The 24386-nt window shown below is 39.9% G+C and overlaps 1 protein-coding gene across 4 annotated transcripts in view; it reads left to right on the top strand.

Moving 5' to 3' along the window:
• The window catches only part of ide (insulin degrading enzyme), an 86118-nt gene that overhangs the window by 19174 nt on the left and 42558 nt on the right, over positions 1-24386 (top strand). For all 4 annotated transcript variants that reach the window (XM_062976148.1, XM_062976147.1, XM_062976149.1 and 1 more), the window contains exons 4-11: positions 107-276; positions 4158-4280; positions 6422-6534; positions 6840-7002; positions 11345-11437; positions 12480-12571; positions 14724-14804; positions 17377-17480. In XM_062976148.1, the coding sequence (XP_062832218.1) occupies positions 107-276; positions 4158-4280; positions 6422-6534; positions 6840-7002; positions 11345-11437; positions 12480-12571; positions 14724-14804; positions 17377-17480 (939 nt within the window). The remainder of the gene's footprint in view (positions 1-106; positions 277-4157; positions 4281-6421; positions 6535-6839; positions 7003-11344; positions 11438-12479; positions 12572-14723; positions 14805-17376; positions 17481-24386) is intronic.

Below are 24386 nucleotides of genomic sequence, written 5' to 3'. Positions count from 1 at the left end.
ATGCAGTTAATGCTTCATAATGAGTGTAATGTTTTAAGCTTTGAAAAATATAGTTGTATGTTCAATGCATACATTTGAAAAAATATCAAAATTTTATTTTGTGTAGATTTGCCCAGTTTTTCTTGTGTCCTCTGTTTGATGAAAGCTGCAAAGACAGAGAGGTTAATGCTGTTGATTCTGAGCACGAGAAGAATTTAATGAACGATGCTTGGAGGTTGTTTCAGCTAGAAAAGGCAACTGGAAATCCCAATCATCCTTTCAGCAAATTTGGCACAGGTGTGTAAAAGTGTGTGTGTTAAACTTGGAAATGTTGGACTCTCAAGGAGTACAGTATGATATTGCATCTCATTATTTTATATTAGTAGAAAAATTGTTTTAATAAAAAAATCATAATATGAGGTGTGGAATTTGTTTTGATGATTCACCTTATATGGTTATGATTGTAGCCCTTAATTCACATTTAAAATCCAGTAGACTGACTGTAGGTCTTTGTGTAAGATGGCCAAACTGAATGAAGTTTATGTTAAACCTTTGAATTGATATAGTAATTAGAATGAGCTAAAATATTTTAAATAAATCATACACTTGATTTAAGGCCATAATCAAGGCAAAAATGAGGCTCCTAAATACACTGGAACAAATGTGCAGATGCCTAATAATATAACAATTATTTTCTGAATACAATTTTGCTCTTTAGAACCATTTACAAAATAAGATGATTGATAAAGTAAGAGATGTCCAGAGATAATACTGCCCTAACAGAGTGAATGAAGAAGAGAATTAGAATTAGGTGCCACTACATCGTGGTGAGTTATTTCACAAATATAATGGGCCTGCTTTATCCATGGGCTCATGATTCCTAGATTCAACCTACTTTGGATTCAATGCTTTACGTTTGAATCTGAGGTGAGGAACATGCTAACCACCTGTTTCTGCTCCATTTTTAATGAGGACCTGACCATGCACAAGAGGTCCCACAGATACCAAGGGCTTCCTGTATATTAAAAAGCCTTAGAAAGAAAAATAAGCTTTAGGAGTTACAAGGAGAACAATAATCTCCTTGCACTATCATCTAATACTTGCATCATCATCTAAGCAATACAGTCACTTCATTTCCTGAGATATGATGCAAGAGTATTCTGTGTATTTATTTATTAACTTTATAACCAGTCTTTCTCCCTATGAGGGCTCAAGGCGACTAACCCTCCACACTAAACAAGTTTAAAAGGTGCAATACAAAAGTTAAAAAACAATTAAATAACAATGTGGTAGAAACAGAATTAAAATACAGTAAATATTCTAAAATGGCCTTTAAAATGCATTTTCCTCCCAATTCGATTTGTCAGTTGATACTGAAAGCCACTGAGAGAGAATCGGCAGAAGATATGAAGGTTCTGGGAGAATAACAGTGGCCCCTTTCCATATTTTTCTCCAGTGTAGGTCACCTATGTTATTATAATCACGATATACTTAGAACCAGTGACGTCTGTTGCTTTGAACCAAACTGTGTAAAACAGTTGCTCTCAACCTGTGGGTCCCCAGATGTTTTGGCCTTCAACTCCCAGAAATCCTAACAGCTAGCAAACTGGCTGGGATTTCTGGGAGTTGTAGGCCAAAACACCTGGGGACTCACAGGTTTAGAACCACTGGTGTAGAAGTAGGATTACAAACAATTGCAGCAGCTCAGCAGGACCACTGTAGATTGTGTGCATACCTGTGGTATTTTTCTTCTAGTCTCTTTTCACTAGAGAAGTGGGTTCCCTGATGAATGGATTTGGTTTTAAATTGAGGAAGCAATGTTTCTGTAGTAAGAATCAAGGCCAAAAACCAATCAGATGTGTTTTTAAACCATGAATCTGAGCATGGAAACTACCAAAAGATTAAGTGGATAACAGTCTCCGTTAAACTAGACATTAACTGGATCATATAATCATAAGAGTTAGAAGAGACCACATGGGCCATGAAGTCCAACCCCTGGCATGCAGGAAAAGCACAATCAAAGCACCCCCGACAAATGGACATCCAGCCTTTGTTTAAAAGCCCCCAAAGAAGAAGCTTCCACCACACACTGAAACAGAGAGTTCCACTGTTGAACAGCTCTCACAGTCAGGAAGTTCTTGCCTTACATATTTAATAGATTGCTCTTTTTATTTGTTGTGCATTTTTGTTTTTGTAAAGAGCTTAGCAGTTCTAGCCCCCTGCATTTTGTATAAGGTGTTATGGTGGTGGTTTGTGATGAAAATGTTTGGAGACTTGTCAAATTGTGTGTTCTCAGTGATTGACTTGACAAGCTGTTCATTCTCAACAGTTGGCTCTTACTGATTTCTTATTTGTCTGTAATGATTTTTTTTGCTCTTGCTTCTCAGTGTTTATTGCTACTGATTGTAAAATAAGTTGATTATTCTGTATATTCTTGTTCTTATGTACATTGTTTTCACCTCATTTACTTTATGTTTCTTTGCCTTAAGCTTTCTCTCATTACTACATTCTCTTAGCTCAGAATACTGAATCTTAGCTTCGCTTTGCATAGCAGTAGTGTTTGAGTCATCATGTTGGAAATAAAAACTCTAGCCTTGAATTTTCTTTTTTAACAGCAAGCAGAAAAAATTATTAGCAATAATTTTGGTTGAAACGCTGATGAGACCAATTTTTAACTTCAAAAAATGAAATACAGAGTGGTTCTCATTCCACTAATATGATAGTATTAACATTTCAGAACTCTGCATAAGTTATATCTAAAGCTATGTCCTGATCTAGATATAATATTCTCAGCCAGAATCACACTACATTCCAATATCTTCCTTTACCATTCATATGCTTATTTACTACTGACCTTCACTTTAGGCTATACCTTTCCTCTCACTTCCTCCAACAACCATCGCTATCAGTAAAACAGAACTTATCACCTCATCACCATACCAGCAATGTTTGCATTTCTGTTGCTCTTCACACATACAGCCTGTTCATTTGTGTAAATGTCTATCCATAGACAGGGTGGTTGTATGTTTTCTGGGCTGTATGGCCATGTTCCAGAAGTATTCTCTCCTGACGTTTCACCCACATCTATGGCAGGCATCCTCAGAGGTTGCGAGGTAACCTCTGAGGATGCCTGCCATAGATGTGGGCGAAACGGCAGGAGAGAATATTTCTGGAACATGGCCACACAGCCCAGAAAACATACAACCACCCTGTAATTCCGGCCATGAAAGTCTTCGACAACATATCCATAGACAGCTCACTACCTGGATCTGATGCTATAAGCTGAATCTGTGAACATTTATGCTACCAACCACTTCCTCTCAGTCACAAACTTGTTACAGATTCTTGGGCATACCAAATTTTCCTAGAGGGCTTGCTCAAATGTTTCATTTGAAAGAATAGAGCTTCCCTATAGAAACAGAACTGGGAAACTATGATATGAATGTTGTCACAGCACCCATGGTAGTAAAACATTTGTTGGTCCTTAAACCAGTTTTCTGTCACTATGAGGAAGCTGTCATAACATACCAAAAGGTCTTCTCAGAAGGAGGTGTTAAGCAGATTGCTCCTTTGTGCTCTAGCAATGAAACATGACTAAATTTGATCAAGAAATGGTACCTTAGATCAGTAATGTTGAAACCATGTGAGATTCAGTTTTACTTTCCCCATATCACATTCCTGCAAATCTATTGTGTTTTTTCTATACCTGCATGTATATGACATAGCCTGGGAGATAGTGGGGGTAATCAAGGTTCACATATAAGTAGCATATTCAGAATTATATGTGTTGTTTTTATTCTGTGAAATGTCATATTATGAAGGCCAGAATAGGATTTTGCAGGCAAATCTTTTTGAGGATTACTTATGTACACAGTTCAAGATTTCAAAAGGAATTCTAGGCTACTTGGACTAAACCAAAAAAGATCTTACTGAGATTGCGAAATCTAGAAATAGAATAAACTTATATCAACCAAAAGAAACATCATCTCATAAAACACAAAAATGGGAATGAATGTCCATTTGTCACAATCAATACCTTTTAATCCTCATGCTGTGATATGGTTGAGAAATGTGTGTACTTGTCTTGCTTGTGATTACAAGTATCATCAACCTTTGTGAAATTGATTTCACATTCATGTCTGTTTGTTATGCATCTTTTATTTGACTTTGTGTTACAGGAAACAAAATCACTTTGGAAACTAGACCAAATCAAGAAGGAATAGATGTAAGGCAAGAACTGCTGAAGTTTCATTCAACTTATTATTCATCAAATTTAATGGCTGTCTGTGTTCTAGGACGAGGTGAGATTGATAAATTTATGGGAGTTTATTTTATAAATATTTAAAATTTTGACACAGCATTGGAATCAGCCAATTCCTTACATAATTAATTCTAATGCTGTTACATTGTAATTCAGTTAAATTATATTGTCACATAAAGAAGTATAAAGTTTCAGCCACCTATTGAAGAAACACCTTACACATAGCAGTAGAGTTTCATCTGATAAAAACGTTAGAACAGGGATTTGAAAGACTGTAAGGAGTATTCATTCAAGAAGGCTTTCAGCCCTTCTTTTCTGTGCTGCTTAGAAACCTCTTCTGCCCAAAGTTGAAAAACCCATCTGTGAGGTTGCCAACTTTCTCTCTGCCCATCTGTACACATGTAGAAATACTTGGTAAGGTTGATAGTGTTCTGTCAAAATATTTAGGCCAGTTATATATTTATGGCTTGTGATTTTGAACTTAACTTGATAATTGATGCATTTATAGAGTTTTCCATTTCCCACAGTAGTGTAATATGCCTGTGGATTTATACATTGATTCTAATCAAGCCTGTTTCTTATTGTCTTATGAGACTGTGCAAAAAATCAATGTTGAATAATATGATTTTAAAAATCCAGTTCACCTACATACAATGTTTGTTGTCTTTGTGCCTTTTATTTTAAGTATTTTGAGGAACTTTAATAGCATAATTTATAAAGTTAAAATCATGCCTACATTTCAGGATTCTAAACAGCAAAGGTGATTGCAAGCATATTGTAATGCTCTTTATTGATCTGAAATAAATCACAAAAGCTATCTTTCTTTGCTTCGTGGACATCTTCCTTCATTACTCTTTACCCTGGCTCATTTTGTAGGTTTCAGTGTTGCATATCTTAGTTGAGGGCACAAAGAACTAGGGATAGGATTGGAGGAGGAATTCAGATGTGGGTAAGAAGGAGAAAGGAATATACAGTCCGTGAAAATGAACAAAATCTGGCTACCAGTATTAAAAAACTCTAAAATCAAACAGTAGATGGGAACCAACACCCTGAGGGCAGAGGAAAGCTAATGACTGAACAAAGGATGCCCCCAGGCAAGAGACAAAACCTTTCCAATGCTAATTAGGGTGATTAACTGAAACTAATGCTGGCTTCCCAGTGACAAAGGACTCTTGCCACACCCTGGACTCTCCACAGATATATATTCTTTCCTTTCCTTACTTAGTTTATCCATACCTCACAACCTCTGAGGATGCCTGCCATAGATGTGGGCGAAACATCAGGAGAAAATACTTCTGGAACATGGCCACACAGCCCGAAAGATATACAACAACCCAATATACAGTCTCCTTATAAACTCTTACATTTAGGTTAGGCTTTGATGTCTGTCTGCCAGCACTCACATTTGCACATGTAAATTGATAAGATTATTTTAATATTCTGTAACAGCAGGGCTCTATGTGGACTGGAGGTTTGTGCTGAGAGTGAAATATTTTGTGCCTCTGAAATTTGGCATTAGGAAAATGTCATCTTTTATATAAAATATAGTTTGTAGCTCCTTTAAATGTATATTGATATGTACAAGGATCAATGCTTAACAAAACCTAGTTGAGCATGTCTTTAATAAGCAACAGTTCCCTAGCACCCCCTCAATCTTCATATGTTCTCTGCTTTCCAGTCTAGACCCAATATTTCAATATCTTCAGAGCATATGTGTTGTAGGCAGAATGCACTGTAATATGCACTGTAAAAATTGCATAATTATAAGGATAGAACTTTTATTTTTGAAGCATGCATTAAACTGCATTAATTTTTGGTTGTGTAGCCTATATATTCATTTATATGTTTAGAAATTTTAATTAAAAAATCAGCCCAAAAACCTGGGTTGACTTATCCATGGTCAATGTGGGTACTGTATCTTCATGCTTATTACACCCTGAGGCGGCATTGGTCCTTTCCCTTATCTGGAGAATGATCCTCGACTTATCCACGGGTCATATCAAAATCCATAATTTTGCCCCAAACTCTGCTCTCAACTTATACATGGTCAGCTTATATTTAGTATATGCAGTAGCTTTTCTTGGAAGGCCTGTTCAATGAGCTTTTTAAAATAGAAAGTGTAAAGCAAATTGACCAAACATCATGACTGTAAGCAACTTGATTTTTTTTTTTTACGTACAGAATCTCTAGATGAGCTAACCAGTTTGATAGTAAAGCTATTTTCTGAAGTAGAGAACAAAAATGTTCCATTACCAGATTTCCCTGAACATCCTTTCCAGGAGGAACATCTTCGGGTAGGTTTGAAGTGGTAACTTTTCATTTGCATTTGATTCTTCATTTGACTCTTACAGCACACAACCTGGCAATGCAGATGATTTATTGCAAGTAAAAAATGTAGGTTGTTACGTGAAGCTGTATTTTCATGTCTGGAAACTTTAGTAATAATTTTGATGGGAAATATTTTGTTCATATTATGTTATGGATGATAACATGACATAGTTGTGTGCCTATTGAATTGTGTCTCCTGCTAGTGGAAGGAGAAATACTCCTCTGTAAAAAGTAAACTCTTGGTTTAATCTTAATTGGTTTTTTTTTACAGCAACTGTACAAAGTGGTACCTATTAAAGATATTAGAAATCTTTATGTCACATTTCCAATACCAGACCTTCAGAAGTACTATAAATCTAACCCTGGCCATTATCTTGGGCATCTTATTGGGCATGAAGGTCCAGGAAGTCTTTTATCAGAACTGAAAGCTAAAGGTGAGATTTGCAATAAATTAATATTTAAGCATTATGCATAGATTTGCCATAAGAACTTCTACAATGATGGTGCATATTTTGGAAGGCTTATGTGGAAAGGAGGAGAGCCCAAAGCAGAACTAGACTACCAAGAGAAGAAAGTCTGAAGGGTTTAAGTAAAGGGAAGTGGAGTTCACAGAGTGAGGAGTTAAAGGAAATAATATGAAGGATGCAGGAAAAGAGGGTCTGGATGAAAGAGGAAGAATCTACACATAAGCAAAATAAGAATTAGAGAGAAAAGGGGCCCATGGGTAGAATGTGGCCCCACCTGCAGTGAGATGCAGAAGATAGATATGCAATTTGTGCCATGCTTGTATTGCAACTGATTGCATCATCCAGAATGTACCATAGTGTGGAAAGAGTTGACTGCACATCTCTCAGATAAGAAAGATTGTTCGTAATATGGTGAATTGCACCTGAGTCCAGCACCCACTTGTTGGTTTGGCTACTGTCCATATCTTCGTTTGCTGCCATCATCACTGTAGGCCCAGAGAAGTTGTTAGATGCACCTCTGCTCCTGTAGAAGCCCCTGGAACGACTTCCCCGTCCTCTGGCCTGTTGACTCTTACTTCGGCAATCCCTGGCTAGATGCCCTGGCTTGTTGCAAACAAAACACTTTCTCACAGCCGACACACGCACATCTGCAGACACGGTCTCCTCCTCCTTCGGCTCAAATTGTCCACGTTTGTGGAGTTCAATGGCTTCTCTGTGTAGTCTGACATGATAGCTGTTATAGTGGTCCAGCATTTCAGTGTTCTCAAATAATATACTGTGTCCAGGTTGGTTCATCAAGTGCTCTGCTATGGCTGACTTCTCAGGTTGAGTTAGTCTACAGCACCTTTCATGTCTTTGCTGCCTTAGTCTCTGGGACACTTTCCATATTATTTCCTTTGCATCAGGCCCTATTTCAGAATCTAAACCTCTACTCTGGAGCCTCCTGAAGAACTTTTCACATGGCTAGGCAACAACAGATATTTAAACACTATCAATACACAAATTCCACATTAACAAATTTCAACAGAAAGGAGGAAACCATGAAAATCAACAAAATCTAGCTATCAGTATTTAAAAAACTCTAAAATCAGAACAGTAAATGAAGAAAAACAAAGGAATTACAGGCATGAATCGATCAGGGGCAGTTAACACCTCAGAACAAAGGATTCCCCCAGGCCGAACTGAAGCTTGCAATGTTAATCAAGGTGATTAATTACAATATTCACATCTTCATCCAACAGACAAGAGTTCTTTCTCCCACCCTGGACCTTCCATAGATATATAAACCTCACTCGCTTAGTTTTCCAATATACTTCACAACCTCTGCGGATGCTTGCCATAGATGTGGGCGAAACATCAGGAGAGAATGCTTCTGGAATATGGCCATACAGCCCGGAAAATGCGCAACAATCCTGCCATAGTTCTGTTCTGTGGAATCCTGGGATTTGTATACTGGATATTTGTTCAACAATTTTCTGTTAAGAGTGCTCAGTAGGATGGAGTTATGACAGTTACAGTAAATAGTAGTACTCTCTAGGTTGGTATAGCCTTCTGTTGAACTTTATGATATCAAGTAGCCTCATGTGAGGACAGAATTAATAGAGATCCTTCTCCCTGTGCCTTCTATAAGGGAATTATGTTACATATCTACCAACAAGCATTTTTTCTGTAGTTGCATCACAACTTCGGAACACTATGCAAAAGAGGCGTTGTTAGCACTTTTTATTTTCAAACCCATTTTAAATAGTAGCATTGCCTTTACCTGCTTTGTGGTTTTATAATTTTTTTATCTTTCTGTTTGATCAGTTGTTGTGATTTACTATATTATATTTAAGTGCCATGACTTTGTGTATAACCCTGAAATCCATCTGATGAAATGTTATTTTAAAAATATTTTAGTAAGTAAAATAAAGCTACATTTCTGTAGTTATTTTCTTTAAAAAAAACTTTTCATAGTACTAGAACTCTGGTTTGTTAATCAGTGGTTCAGCTGTTAATCACTGACTCATTGTATACCTAAAGAAGTATTCCTTGCCCTTAGAACTATGATGCAAGGGCAGTTCTCTTTTCTGATTATGTATATTGCTTGGTCTTTGCCACATGGAGTCACATGATGGATTCTCATGTCGTTAGGTTACTAGCTTTCAGATTTTGACAGCTCATCACCTAATTGGTTTTGCATGCCAAATCATATTTGATGACTTGAAACCACCCATAGCAGGCCTTGTATTCCCTTCTGTCAAACTAAGCTGTTGCAGTTACAGCCTCTTTGCTCAGTGTTTTTTTACTGGGTCCACATAGCCATAGATCTTTGTGGCTTAGAAGCATCTCTGCCTGTCGGATGGGATTGAGGAAAGAGGCCAAAAAAAGAACCAGTGCTGATTAGTTGTTTGAGTATGAGACTACCTCTCTGGAGACCAGGTTTTAAGTTTCCAGTCCCCTTTGAAAACCTATTAGATAACTCTGGGCAAGTCATACTCTCAGTTTTAAAGAAAGGCAGTAGCAAACCTCTCTGAACAAGTCTAACCAAATAGACTCCATGATAGGTCTGAACTGATGTGAAGATAATAGCAGCAAAAGTCCAATCCGGATTAGCTATAATACAAGCCAAGCCATTTCTCAATTTTCGGAGGAGGTGGCCTGATTTATCATTTGTTAATAAATCTTATGTGAGGCTTATTTCTAATCAAAGTAAATATCTAAGTATTCATAAATGCTGAAAGAAGCTACAACTGTATCCCTTTTATTTGAAATATTTTGCACTGCAGAATTACAATAAGAACTATAGTAATTTTATTCTGAGACTTCTTTGAGTTGTGCAGTAAAATTCTATGGATACTTAGAGATAATCACATTATGTTCAATAGCTTACATCTAGGTATGTATAACAGGATTTGTCTAAGATGCTGCAAAAGGTTATGTAAAAATATAAAAGATGGTGTGAGGTGATCTAACTAGTGTATATAGAAAAAATGGTGGCATGAGGAAATAACTAACTATAACTTTGCATGGTAACTTTGCATGGTGCTAAAGTTTCAGTTGAGACACCTTTTCCTCATGATAACTCTTTTAAGAGTGGATTTCCCTTCAGGGGGAAGATTTCTCTCATTTCCTGTTGTCTCACACCCTTTCTTAACTATGAGCCATTTGTAAGTCAGATGTTTGTAACTTGGGGACTGCCTGTATGTGCAAATTTGTCCCATTTTATCCCATAGGGTGCCACACTAACTTAATGCCATTAATTAATTTCTAATTTTCTTTAAAACGGTGTATACATTCAGTCCAACTTTTGCATATTTAATATGCAGTTTGTATTTTTCTTTCTTTGTTACAGATTAAAAACTATGTTTAAATGCTACAGTAGATCAATAATCAAGAAGGAGAATTTCTCAACATCTTGATTTTTTCTGTTTTCCTTTAGAGCCTTATGTTGCACAAACTACTCTTGCAAGTTTCCACTCTGGTAGTTCCACATGTACCCTCTCGTCTGCATCATATGTTAACAAAGATCCAAATTTGTTCTTTGCAGACATATATGAAGACATGCACACACATTATTCTAATCATCCTATTGCAATTACTCCTCTCCTAAGCATGGTGCTTTGCTTCATTGCAAGTTACTCCAGCCTTTGTACTGCCTCCTTAGGTTATCACCCCAAAATATCCAGTTATTCACGTTTTTACTTTGAAAAATATATCAAGAAATTCTTATATGATTTCCAAGTTATCTAATAGTAATAATACCATCATAATTTTTCCCAAGGATAAAAATACTCAAATAGCCTAGTCCAGAGGCTTCTTGTATGGTCAGGAAGTCCCTTGGACTTGATCATAGTCAGTCTGTACAGGCATGCATTTTTTTGTAATAGGAAAGAAGTACTAGAGCAGATTAGCCCAATTCAGTAGTCTTCCCTGAACTCCTCTCTCTGTTTTCTGTGAGTACCTGATGCATGAATAAGCAAGCTGTGGTTACTGCTTGAACTAGAAGCAGAAGCCTTTTTAAACAAGGCCTAAAACTGAAAATAAGTGGGACATGGGAGCTACTTGTAAAGGAGGGTCATTTGAATGAAAACTGTAAATCTGTAATATATTCTGTGTTTAAACCTGTTGTTTAATATACTCTTATGCTTAATTGCTATCTGCATTTACTCTCGATCTGTAAACTCCATCTGTTTCCTTCATAATATTATTTTATAGATATAGAAAAAAACCACATACATTTGTCCTTAGAATGTGTGTACACAATAACAAGCTCGTGAAAATAAAGTCAGGTATTGTGCCTAAATGTTGAATGCACCTTTTTTCACAGGCTGGGTAAATACATTGGTTGGAGGTCAAAAAGAAGGTGCTAGAGGCTTCATGTTTTTCATCATTAATGTTGATCTTACCGAAGAAGGACTTTGTAAGTCAAGCTCTTCTTTTTTGTTTTGTTTTAAATGACCTTAATTTAAATATGATATTCAAAGAAGGCATTTGTGTGTTTAGAATGAGAAATAATCCATTCTAGATAAAAGCCCATACTGAACTAGCGTGTTGAAGATGAATTAATATTTTCAGAGAAATTTTCTCTTGCAGTCTTGCTTTGGAGGTGAGGTTATTTTTAAAGTGCTCTTTGGAAATTGTTGGTCAAGCAACCCAGTTGGTGGCTGTCCTGTAGACTTGATAAATATTCCCCTGCTTCTGAATCCTGCTGACATCCCCCCACAATAGTTCCTGGCACATTTTATTCTGCTGAAAATAGAAGAAATCCACATGCAGTATGCCTCTATTTTCTCAATTGGCCAGCGGTACCTTATTCTGAAGGTCTTAAGTAATTGATGTACAACCTGCTATCTCTGAGATTCTTTGTATATCAAAGCTATTAGTTTATGGCATTTGCTTCTTAGACTGTAAATTTGTTCTGCAGTTTGTATACGAATGTATCTGATTATGTGTACATATTTTTCAAGAATGCTTGTACTTTTAGAGTGCATCTACACTGAAAAATTAATGCAGTTTGACACCATGCTTCACCAAACTACAAATCTCATGATTCCATAACACTGAGCCATGGCAGTTAAAGTGGTGTCAGACTGCATTCATTCTACACTGTAGAGGCACCCATAGTTTCTGCTAGTTTAGTCTCCATCAAAAAAATGAGTTGCTTTTTTATTTATAAGGGCCAAATTAGATAGGATACTAATTTGGCTCTGATTTAGTTTTTTATCAGTATTTCTCAAGCTATCTTATGTGGTAGAGGAACGTATCAGTTAGGAAAGTACAGAAAAAGTAAAAGTGATAAATCACTTTCCCAGTTTCTAGTTACATAGGACTAGTCACACATTGTTTTTACTCCTCACACAGGCGATATTAATACCAGATTTCTTGTATCATTTATGTTTTGGCCCTAAGACTTGTGTGTTTCCTAAGAAATTGCTTATGCAAGCAATCTTTCTTTCTTTAAGTACACGTGGAAGATATCATTTTGCACATGTTTCAGTATATACAAAAGCTACGTACGGAAGGACCTCAAGAATGGGTTTTTCAAGAATGCAAGGTATGGCCTTTTTACACAAGTATTGCCTGCTTAGTCTGTTGTATTCAAAACAATATCTTACAAACTTATCAGTATTGTGGTAAGTTTAGCACTTTAGTAGTTACCCGCATTGGATTTTTTAATAGTAAAATTATATATATAGGGTTTTTTAAAAAAAGTTCCCAAGCATGTATCTCAAATTATACATTATACAATAATTTACAACTTGTTAACACCTTAAATTTATCATAATAGTTACAGACCACACAATTTTATCAGAAGTGTAACAGTAAAGTTTTTAGGCTTCTTCCTCATTACCTCCGTCTTTCTCACTCCTATCTTAGTTCTTTTCATTAATCTTTCTCTTGCCCCTTGCTTCCAACATGTACCTCATTCTTTTCATTGCCACATATTCTTAAATTAGGATGCGATGGAGACACAGAAAGAGACATAATCTCTTAGCAATAACCATATAGCAAATTTAATAGAGGATGGAAGGATGCGTAAATGATAGATCTGTGCTTTGTCATTTTTGGTCCTCCATCCACCATATCCAGGGGAGAACTTACTTCTGTATTCAAGCCACCACAAAAGAAGGAGCATCTTATATGTTATCACTCATTAAGATGTAATATATGAGTTAGGGCTGTTATTGTCGCACACTAGGTCAGGAACACCTTTACACCCGGCATCAAACAGAGGCCAGTAGCTGCTATCTACAAACATTTATTTACAAAAGGCAATACAAAAGGGAAAAAGGCATTTCCCAAAAGGCAGTAGAAAGAGGTGCTGTAAAATAGCAATAGTCCAGAATACAAAAATCAATAGTCAAAAATGGTAATGTCCATGAAAATCCAAGATTTCCAGATATAGGAAATCCAAGAACAAGGTACAGTAGAGTCTCACTTATCCAAGCCTCACTTATCCAAGCTTCTGGATAATCCAAGCCATTTTTGTAGTCAATGTTTTCAATATATCATGATATTTTGATGCTAAATTCGTAAATACAGTAATTACAACATAACATGACTGCGTATTGAACTACTTTTTCTGTCAAATTTGTTGTATAACATGATGTTTTGGCGCTTAATTTGTAAAATCATAACCTAATTTGATGTTTAATAGGCTTTTCCTTAATCCCTCCTTATTATCCAAGATATTCACTTATCCAAGCTTCTGCCGGCCCGTTTAGCTTGAATAAGTGAGACTCTACTGTACATGAAAGCCAAAATAACAAGGCAATGAAAATCCAAGGAGTTTAAGCATTGTCAATAATTCATAGCATCAAAACAAGAACTTAAACAAGGCAAAATCCACACAGAAACACAGGCAAACTTGAGAACTGGTCATGAACATTAATGTGGTGTTGTCTGCTTTAAGATCCTCATGGATCCACCAGCTGATTTAAGCTCAAACCTGGCCCAACAAACATGAGATCATCTTTTCTTGCACCTGTGTTTCAAGAACTGTAAGGACTGTTTCTCACAATTTTTTTCTGACCTTCTCATTAAACTTTCTTTGTCCCTCTCTGCCTGAAGACCTAATCTCTTATCACAAAGTAACTCCCCATCTAATGAAGGCTGGGAAAGCCCAAGAAACTGATTCTCAAGAGAAACATCATCTGTTTCTTTTGCAGCTGTCGGCCCTGGCCTGTCTCTGTGATCTATGGCCTGTATTTCTGTCTGTGGTTCAACCTGAAACAGACACAATCTCAGTGAAAGTCTCATTCTCTGAATCAGAATCCCCAACATTTTCAGCATCTTGCTGCTGAGCCCCAACAGTTGTATGTTATTGAACTAATCCGTGAAATAATTTTGTTTACCACATGTTAAAAACTGTTGTAATCCTTTAAAAGTACTATCTTGTTTTAGTTGAGACTAATTTAATGGTTAGACTCTGATGATTATATCAAGAAACTTTGCTTACCTGCCCTTTGTTTACTTTTCATTATATTTAATTATGTTTTCTGTATACCACATTTTGATCCTATTGAATGCAACCAATCATGTTTGTTTACTGTTTTGTGTAATTTCTTCTTAGTAACTTAACTGTAATGTTTACTTTTTTACAATATTTTATTCAGAAAACTAATTAAATTTATGTCTTATAATCCAGATAAATTTGTACTGCTATGATAGAAAAAAATGCAGTTGTATTTGCTTTCTATTTTTAGGACCTAAATGCTGTCGCCTTCAGGTTTAAAGATAAGGAAAGACCGCGAGGTTATACATCAAAACTTGCAGGGATGCTGCATGTAAGTGATATGTTTTTATTTTGAGCCGTCTATGAGATTTCATATATGATATCAGATTGCATTTAATAGTAGATTATTTGTTAGTGCTTACAAATGCATTACAATGCATGTGTGCTTTCAACACATTACAGTTGGTCTCTGTGTCTATGGATTCGACTAGCCCCAAAAACAAAGCTTGATTTTGCAATTTTACAAAAGGGACATAATTTTATTATGCCACTGTATATAATAGAACTTGAGGATCCATGGGGTTTGGTATCTATTGTGTGTGTATGAATATGTTCTGGAACTAAACTCCAGCAGATACAAAGGATCCACTGTATTTTAATTATTGAGCTTTTCTATATCAAACATAACAGGAAAGGGAGCCAAAAACATCTTCTTACTCAGCCATAGTTTTTTTAAAATGATATATTAGCTTTTAATGTTTTCAAATTTGGAAATTAACATCTGAACATCTAGAGGTGGGATACTCCTCAAGATGAGAATGAATGTGTAATACATTTAGAACTTGTCATCATCTAGATGTAATACACTATTATTGCCAGTATCTCTCCGCGTTGACCTATTGGCTGAGGCTGATGAAAACCCATGTTTTACGATGTGTGGAGGACCCCAGATTTTCTAGTTCTTCTCTAGAGATAGTTTTTAAATTATTATTAATGTCTCATGTAGACATAACAGAATAGAATAGCTTTATTGTCATTGTGCTATTTCACAACAAAATTACCTTCCCTAGCACACAACATACCCATCCCTCCACATCCCAAACATCACCACACAGCTCCCATGGAATTCAACATAGCCATAGCTCTAAAAGCTATCTCTCAGTCTGTCTGTTTGTACTTGTCAACGAGGTGGGCCCTTCTCTCAGTCCCATCTCTATCTCAAGCTTGGTTTGTGGGAACAAGAGAGCAGGCCTTCTCCGTGGCTGCCTTATGAAGCTGGATCTCCCTGGCCAGGGAAGCCATAATGGCCTCCTCCCTACTGTCCTTCCGGTGGCAAGTTAAAACCATTTTATTCAGGCAGTCTTTTAAGATGAAGGTGTTTAAGATCATCAAGGGCTGCTGTGATTTTGTGATGTGATTTTATATGCTTTTATGGTTTTAAGGAGCCCCTGGTGGCGCAGCGTGTTAAAGCGCTGAGCTGCTGAACTTGCGGACCGAAAGGTCGCAGGTTCGAATCCAGGGAGCGGAATGAGCACCTGCTGTTAGCCCCAACTTCTGCCAACCTAGCAGTTTGAAAACATGCAAATGTGAGTAGATCAATAGGTACCGCTCCGGTGGGAAGGTAACGGCGCTCCATGCAGTCATGCCAGCCACATGACTTTGGAGGTGTCTACGGACAACGCCAGCTCTTTAGCTTAGAAATGGAGATGAGCACCAATCCCTACATGACTGGACTTAATGTCATTGGAAAACCTTTACCTTTACCTATGGTTTGAACCTGGATTGTTTTAATACTAATGTTGTTTAATACTGTTTTAATATTTGTATATGTGTATATTTTAAGTTGTATTGAAATGTTTTTAGTTGTGAGCCACTTTGAGTCTCTGTATGGAGAGAAAAAGCAGGATATAAATAAACATAATAATAATAATAATAATAATAATAATAATAATAATAATAATAATCCTGTACTGTCTGCCAGATGATAATAATTCAAAAAAAGAATATGCCGAGTGGGATGGATCCCCAAGAATGCTCTGAGCTTTCTTAAGGCTGCAGGATCTATAAAGTTCTTCCAAAGAGGGGAGAGGGCAACCAATGATTCTTTGTGCAGAAGTGGTGACCCTTTGAAGTGCCTTCCTGTTTACCACCGTGCAGTTACCAAGCCACATGCAGTTGTAGTAGGTTAGGCTACTCTCTATAGCACAGCAGTAGAAAGTCACCAGCAGTTTTTCATTCAGTTGTTGGTTCCTTAGAAATCTCAGGTAGTACAGTCTCTACTGGGCCCTCTTAACTGACGCTGCCGTATGGGGGCTCCAGATCAGATCCTCAACAGTGACACCCAGGAACTTAAAACTGGCCACCAGTTCCACTTGGTTTCCATTTATTACTAAGGGCTGGATTTCTAGTCTGTTCTTTCTGTAGTCCACTTTAAGATCCTTGGTCTTACTGATGTTAACAACCAGATTATTGCCGCTGCACCCGAGCAGACGATCCATTTTGCAAATTGGCCTTGGCGACAGACTTTCCCAAACTGAGTTCATAAATGCTTGTTTATTTTGTGTCTTTAGAGAAAGTGGATAATGTATCTAAGAATCCTGTAACAATTACCGAAATCAGGTTTCTTCAGTTACTTCTTTATTATGTTTACTGAATGATTGCTTTTGCACTACAAAAATATCCTCCAGGGGTCAGCATTTACTGCTTTTTACCTTCTACTTTTATTTTAGCATACTTAAGTGATGGTCTTTGTTCTGAACCATTTATAGCATACCAAAATGACAACAATTGCCTTCCACATAATCTTAGTGACTATATTATTATCTGTCTTAACGCCTGTGCAGAAAACCTGTGATTTTTAAAAATGTCTTTAGACTAAAAGGAGAAAATTTCATTTATTTTAGTATTATCCCATTGAAGAAGTTCTTGCAGCTGAATATTTACTTGAAGAATTTAGGCCTGACCTAATAGAAATGGTATTGGATAAACTGAGACCTGAAAATGTCCGGTAAGCCTCATTGTCATATCCACATGTAAAGTACAGCAATAGAGATGAAAGTATGTGCTGCTTAATACTGTTAGTCAATCAAAACTATTTCAAATAAAAAACAACAAAGGCTACTGAATGCAGAGCTGTTTGAAAGAACTATAGAAATACACTCCTTTTTTTCAAACAAAAATGCCCAAAACACCTTATCTGTGCAGAGAAGAGGGCAGAGAATACTTTAAGTTAATAATATTTGCCTTTTAGTGGCTTGTCTTTCCCTCTTCCTGGATCTCTCTGTTGCCCTTTGTTGTAAAATATGTATTTTCTGCCCAAGTTGATTTTTCTTCCACTCTTATCATGGTTGCTATTCCCTATCCCAGGCAAACCTTTGGGGGAAAAATGAAAAAACAAAGGTATTGCATTGTCATTCCTGGTTCTGATTTTCCCCTTATTTTCAAAGCATTTTTGATTGGCCATTTTGGGCCTGGAGTGGTCTGTGGTAGATGTTGATTCCCGCCACTGTTACAGTTGTCCATCTCTCACTTGGTTATTAAACTGAGTTTTCATTTGTTTGAGTTATCACCCAGTTTTCATGGATGTTATCTAAGTTTTACATCTTGTCACTGTCAAGGACAGAACGCCACAAGATTCAAAGTAACAGAGTTTATTAGATTACAGAACTCAAAAATGCCCGTAAAACACAAGGGCCAGGCAGTTTTTGCCTTTAGGAGCAAAAAGGGGCAAAAGTAAATGTTCAAAAGATAAACCGGATTAAACCGGAGTTTAATCCGGGTAAAAACAAACTGCTTGCTTCAGCCTGGGTATAAACGAAACGAAAGCCAAGGAACAAAAGATACAAAGAATGCAACTAATTGGCAGCAGATTCCTCTCTGCTGCCAACACTGTGCTTAGAGTAACTTGCGTCGCTCCCCCACACACACAGCAGACAGGATCTCCAACACGAGTAAAACAGCCAAGGATTGTAGCAGTTGAGTAGACCAGTTCCGTTCCGTAGATCAAAGCCAGAAGCAGACGTTTGTAGTTTTTCCAAGTCCAAGAAGGGGGGAAGACAAGCCGTGGTCAGTTCAGTCCGAGTTCTCAAAGCAGGAGATGGCGTCCGTCAAGAAGACGACGGAGGGTCAAGCTAATAAGAGTAAGCACAGGTTTGCACAAACAAATGCCCACACAATCCCTCCCGCCGTCTGACCCTGGATTCCAATCAACTTACGTCACAGCACAGGAAAGCACACAAGTCTTCAGGGAAGCGTCCCACACACACACGGATCCCAAGCGTTTGCCCAGATTACCTTGCCCAACGCAATTTGCAATTGCTCCCAAGCCCCATTTTATGCCAGTTACAAATCTTCATCACTGTCAGCTGTCCTCCTTAACCCGGGCGTTTCCTCATCACTTTCCTCGTCAGAGCTGGAACACCTCTGACTACGCCCAACAGCATCTCCAGCTGTGGATCCCGTCCCATCCCTCCAGCTAAACCATGGGTCTAATCCTGAAGGTCCCCATTCATCTTCTGTCCCATCATGGCCAGTGGCACCCACTTCCTCCCTTACCCGAGTCCAATCCATCTCATCCTCCTCTGAGCTAACCAGCCCCTCCTCCATTCTCTCCGTAAACCCTTCGAAAGACTCCTCGTCAGATGGTGCTGCAAATATGTCTCGCAGTCTTTTTCTCTCTCGCTCCTCGAGAGTATCTGACTCTCGAGGAGTCTTACGCCCACGTCTGTCAGTAACAGAGCCATGAGGCTCAATCATAACACTATCCCCTCTCACAAAGGCCTCCTCCCCCGATGGCGGAGAAGTGGCAGTGATACCCTCCGCTATAGCACCACGACGACTAGAGGTATCAAGTTTCAACAGCGAACGATGAAAGACTGGATGGACCTTTAAACTAGACGGTAAACGCAAACGAAACGCAACAGAAGAAATCTTTTTAACGATAGGAAAGGGACCCAAATACCGAGGCGCAAACTTTCCCCCAGCCTGTTTAATATGTTTGGAAGATAACCACACCAAATCCCCTTCTTCCAACTCCTCCCCTGCCTGCCTGTGGCGGTCAGCCTGAGTCTTTTGCGTTGCCTTAGCTTCCAACAGTAAGCGACGGGCAACATCATGCAATGCAGCCATTTCCGAAGAGCGGTACACAGGGTCCGAAGAGACCACATTGGTCGACGGCGCCACACCTCCCCGTGGGTGAAAACCATAAGTTAGCTCAAATGGCGTATGCTGACTAGACGTGTGCACCGCATTGTTGTAAGCAAATTCCGCCACCGGTAACCACTTTACCCAAGCCGTGGGTTGATCTAAACAAAAACAACGCAGATACTGCTCTAAGAGCCCATTAACCCGTTCCGACTGTCCATCCGTTTGCGGATGGAAAGCTGAAGACACGTTTAACTTAGTCCCCAAACACTCATGGAAGTGTTTCCAAAAGCGTGACACAAATTGCGGAGCCCTATCTGAAATAATCACCTCGGGTGCTCCGTGCAAACGATAGATGTGCTTTGTAAATAGTAAGGCCAACGTAGGGGCCGCCGGAATGGTTGAACAAGGAATAAAATGAGCCAGTTTACTAAATAAATCCACCACCACCCAAATACAAGTATAACCCCCAGACTTAGGCAAATCTGAAATAAAATCCATGGAAATGATTTGCCATGGCCTCTCCGGAACAGGTAAAGACGATAACAACCCTCTAGGGCGCCCAACAGGCGTCTTACTCTGCTGACAAACGGCGCAGCTGTCACAAAAGCGCAGAATGTCTTGCCGCATCTTTGGCCACCAGTAGCTCCTGGTGATAAGCTGTACGGTCTTGAACCTGCCAAAGTGCCCAGCCATGGGTTCGTCATGGTGGGCTCTAATCACCTCCAACCTGAGGGTCCCTACTGGTACGTAAACCTGCCCCCTACGCACCAATACCCCGTCTTGATCCTGGAGATGCGGCAGTATGGTACGGTTACCTGCAGAGAGCAGCATCAGTTGCTCCTGAGTCCACACATCATCCTTCTGAGCCTCAAGGATCTGGTCATGTAACCCAAGCTCATTATCTACAACACACAGAGAGGCAGTAGGCAAGATGGTCTGACATACTACCTGCTCATTGGTCTTAAATTCCGGCTTGCGGGATAAAGCATCGGCCCGCAAGTTTGCCTTCCCCTCCACGAACTGCACCTTGAAGTTAAACCTGGAGAAAAACAAAGCCCAGCGGATTTGACGCTGGTTTAACTTCTTTGCTGTTTGCAAGTGCTCTAAGTTCTTGTGATCAGATCTGACCACGATCTGGTGCCGTGCCCCTTCAAGCCAGTGCCGCCACACCTCAAACGCCACCTTAATCGCCAACAACTCCTTCTCCCATATGGTATAGTTCTGCTCGAAGGGTGTTAGTTGCCGCGAGTAAAATCCACAGGGACGCAAGGTCCCTGAGGAATCCTTCTGAGACAATACAGCCCCCAACGCGTAGCTAGAAGCGTCCGCTTCTACCACGAACGGTCTGTCAACATCAGGATGGGTTAGTATGTTGTCCGATTGAAAACTAGACTTTAGTTGTAGAAACGCCTCGTGAGCTTCCCGCCCCCACACAAATGGCTGTTTCTTGCGCAGAAGCTGCGTCAAAGGTACCGTGAGCTTTGCAAAATTCGGAATAAACTCCCGGTAGTAATTAGCGAAACCCAAGAACCTTTGTACATCCTTCTTAGTCTTCAGCTCCTGCCATGAGTTGACGGCGTCAACCTTATGTGGGTCCATTTTAAGTTCCCTACCTGACACTACATGACCTAGGAACTCCACTTCAGGCACATGAAAGACGCACTTGGAAGCCTTGGCGAAAAGCCCATTAGCCCGCAGTCGGTGCAGAACCTGCTTGACATGTTGACGATGTTCTTTCTCGTCCTTAGAAAAAATCAAGATATCATCCAAATAAATCACTAAAAATTGGTCAATTAGGTCCCTGAACACATCGTTCATGAACCTCTGGAATACCGCAGGAGCATTACAAAGCCCAAAAGGCATGACTCGGAACTCGTGGCATCCGAAACACGTGTTAAATGCCGTCTTCCATTCATCCCCTTCCCGTATACGGATTAAGTTATAGGCCCCCCGCAGGTCAAGCTTGGTAAAGACCTTAGCCCCTTGCACCCTTGATAACAGTTCCGAGATTAAAGGCAGCGGGTACCTATCCCGAATGGTGTATTTGTTTAGGATCCGATAATCGCAGACCAACCTAAGTTCCCCAGTCTTTTTGGCTACAAAGAATACCGGTGCCGCAGTTGGAGAACTAGATGGGCGAATAAACCCCTTGGCTAAATTTTCATCTAGAAACTCCCGCAAAGCTTGCCTTTCCGGTACAGTCAAGGCATACAGCCTCCCTGCTGGCAGTTTCGCACCTTCTGCCAACTTGATGGCGCAATCATATGGTCTGTGCGGTGGTAATTTGTCCGCTTCTTTTTTACAAAATACATCAGAGAACTCCCCATACTCAGCAGGCACTCCCTCCATATCAGAATGAGTAACATTTAGAGTGCAACAATCCTGCCTCTTTAAGATCACTTTACGTGTTGCCCAATCTACTTGTGGGTTTACTACAGCTAGCCAATCCATCCCCAGGATCACATCATATCTAGGCAAGCTCGTAATATCCCACACAAACGTTCCCGTTACTCCCTGCACCTCCCACGTTACTGCTGAGGTTTCATGGTTAACCACCCCAGTCTCCAGCAGTCTCCCATCTGCTCCTTCCACCCACACGTCGCATGCCTTGCGCACTCTAGGAATGCCATGCTTCTTAGCAAACTCAATATCTACATAGGAGACCGTAGCCCCTGAGTCCAGCAGTGCCAAAGTAGAAACAAGTTCCCTTCCCCCAACAGATAATGTAATGGGTACGAAAACATGCTTCCTCCCCTCAGTTGACTGCTTGAGGAGCCCTAGTGCGTTGGACTCACGTCGCACTAGGGCTGGCCTTTTCCCGAAAGCTGGGAAGGTTTCACATTACAATTTTTGGCAAAATGCCCAGCATTCCCACAGTACAAACACAAGCCCAGCTGCCTCCTACGGCTCTTTTCCTCTGTAGACAGCTTTTTAAAGACCCCAAGCTCCATGGGCTCTTCCCCCATCACCACAGGTGCCCTGGTTACATGCATGGGTGGCGCACACATTGCTTTTGAGTGTTTACAAGCCTCGAACCTTGCGTCTAAACGCAGCACCTTAGCTACTAAGGCGTCCCAGCTTTCAGCCGGCTCCAAGCGTGCTAATTCATCCTGGAGCATATCACTTAACCCGGCAGTAAATAAAAGCATGAATGCATTTTCCCCCCAATCCAGCTGGTGGCGATACAGGTTAAACTTATTTAAGTAATCCAAAACAGTCCCCTTTCCCTGTTTCAACCGATACAGAGCCCACCCAGCGTTCTCCGTGCGGAGAGGATCCCCAAAAGTATCAGTTAACAACTTTTTGAAATTATTCAAATTGTCCTTGACTGGGTCATTTCCCAAAATTAAATTAGTGGCCCATTGTCCTGCGGGACCGGTCAACAAACTCAAAATAAAGGCCACCTTGCTAGTGTCTGTAGGAAAAGCATGAGCACTGAGCTGAGAAAAATAAAGCTCCACTTGTGCCAAAAAGGTTGGCAACTTGCACCTGGTTCCGTCAAAGCGTTCAGGAGTCAAAACATGTCCTTTCACAGCCTGAGCTGTTTGGATAACGGTAAAAGCCGTTTGCAATTGGTCTACTTTGGCCCTTAACTCATCCATCGTCTTCCTGACGGGTTTATTGCTGCAATAAACTTTTTATGGGCGTTGGGCAATCTGTCAAGGACAGAACGCCACAAGATTCAAAGTAACAGAGTTTATTAGATTACAGAACTCAAAAATGCCCGTAAAACACAAGGGCCAGGCAGTTTTTGCCTTTAGGAGCAAAAAGGGGCAAAAGTAAATGTTCAAAAGATAAACCGGATTAAACCGGAGTTTAATCCGGGTAAAAACAAACTGCTTGCTTCAGCCTGGGTATAAACGAAACGAAAGCCAAGGAACAAAAGATACAAAGAATGCAACTAATTGGCAGCAGATTCCTCTCTGCTGCCAACACTGTGCTTAGAGTAACTTGCGTCGCTCCCCCACACACACAGCAGACAGGATCTCCAACACGAGTAAAACAGCCAAGGATTGTAGCAGTTGAGTAGACCAGTTCCGTTCCGTAGATCAAAGCCAGAAGCAGACGTTTGTAGTTTTTCCAAGTCCAAGAAGGGGGGAAGACAAGCCGTGGTCAGTTCAGTCCGAGTTCTCAAAGCAGGAGATGGCGTCCGTCAAGAAGACGACGGAGGGTCAAGCTAATAAGAGTAAGCACAGGTTTGCACAAACAAATGCCCACACAATCCCTCCCGCCGTCTGACCCTGGATTCCAATCAACTTACGTCACAGCACAGGAAAGCACACAAGTCTTCAGGGAAGCGTCCCACACACACACGGATCCCAAGCGTTTGCCCAGATTACCTTGCCCAACGCAATTTGCAATTGCTCCCAAGCCCCATTTTATGCCAGTTACAAATCTTCATCACTGTCAGCTGTCCTCCTTAACCCGGGCGTTTCCTCATCACTTTCCTCGTCAGAGCTGGAACACCTCTGACTACGCCCAACAGCATCTCCAGCTGTGGATCCCGTCCCATCCCTCCAGCTAAACCATGGGTCTAATCCTGAAGGTCCCCATTCATCTTCTGTCCCATCATGGCCAGTGGCACCCACTTCCTCCCTTACCCGAGTCCAATCCATCTCATCCTCCTCTGAGCTAACCAGCCCCTCCTCCATTCTCTCCGTAAACCCTTCGAAAGACTCCTCGTCAGATGGTGCTGCAAATATGTCTCGCAGTCTTTTTCTCTCTCGCTCCTCGAGAGTATCTGACTCTCGAGGAGTCTTACGCCCAC

This window comes from Anolis carolinensis, chromosome 3, assembly GCF_035594765.1.
Source record: "Anolis carolinensis isolate JA03-04 chromosome 3, rAnoCar3.1.pri, whole genome shotgun sequence".
Taxonomy (NCBI): domain Eukaryota; kingdom Metazoa; phylum Chordata; class Lepidosauria; order Squamata; family Dactyloidae; genus Anolis; species Anolis carolinensis.
The sequence above is the reverse complement of the archived record's forward strand: the minus strand, read 5'-3'. Positions and strand labels throughout refer to the sequence as shown.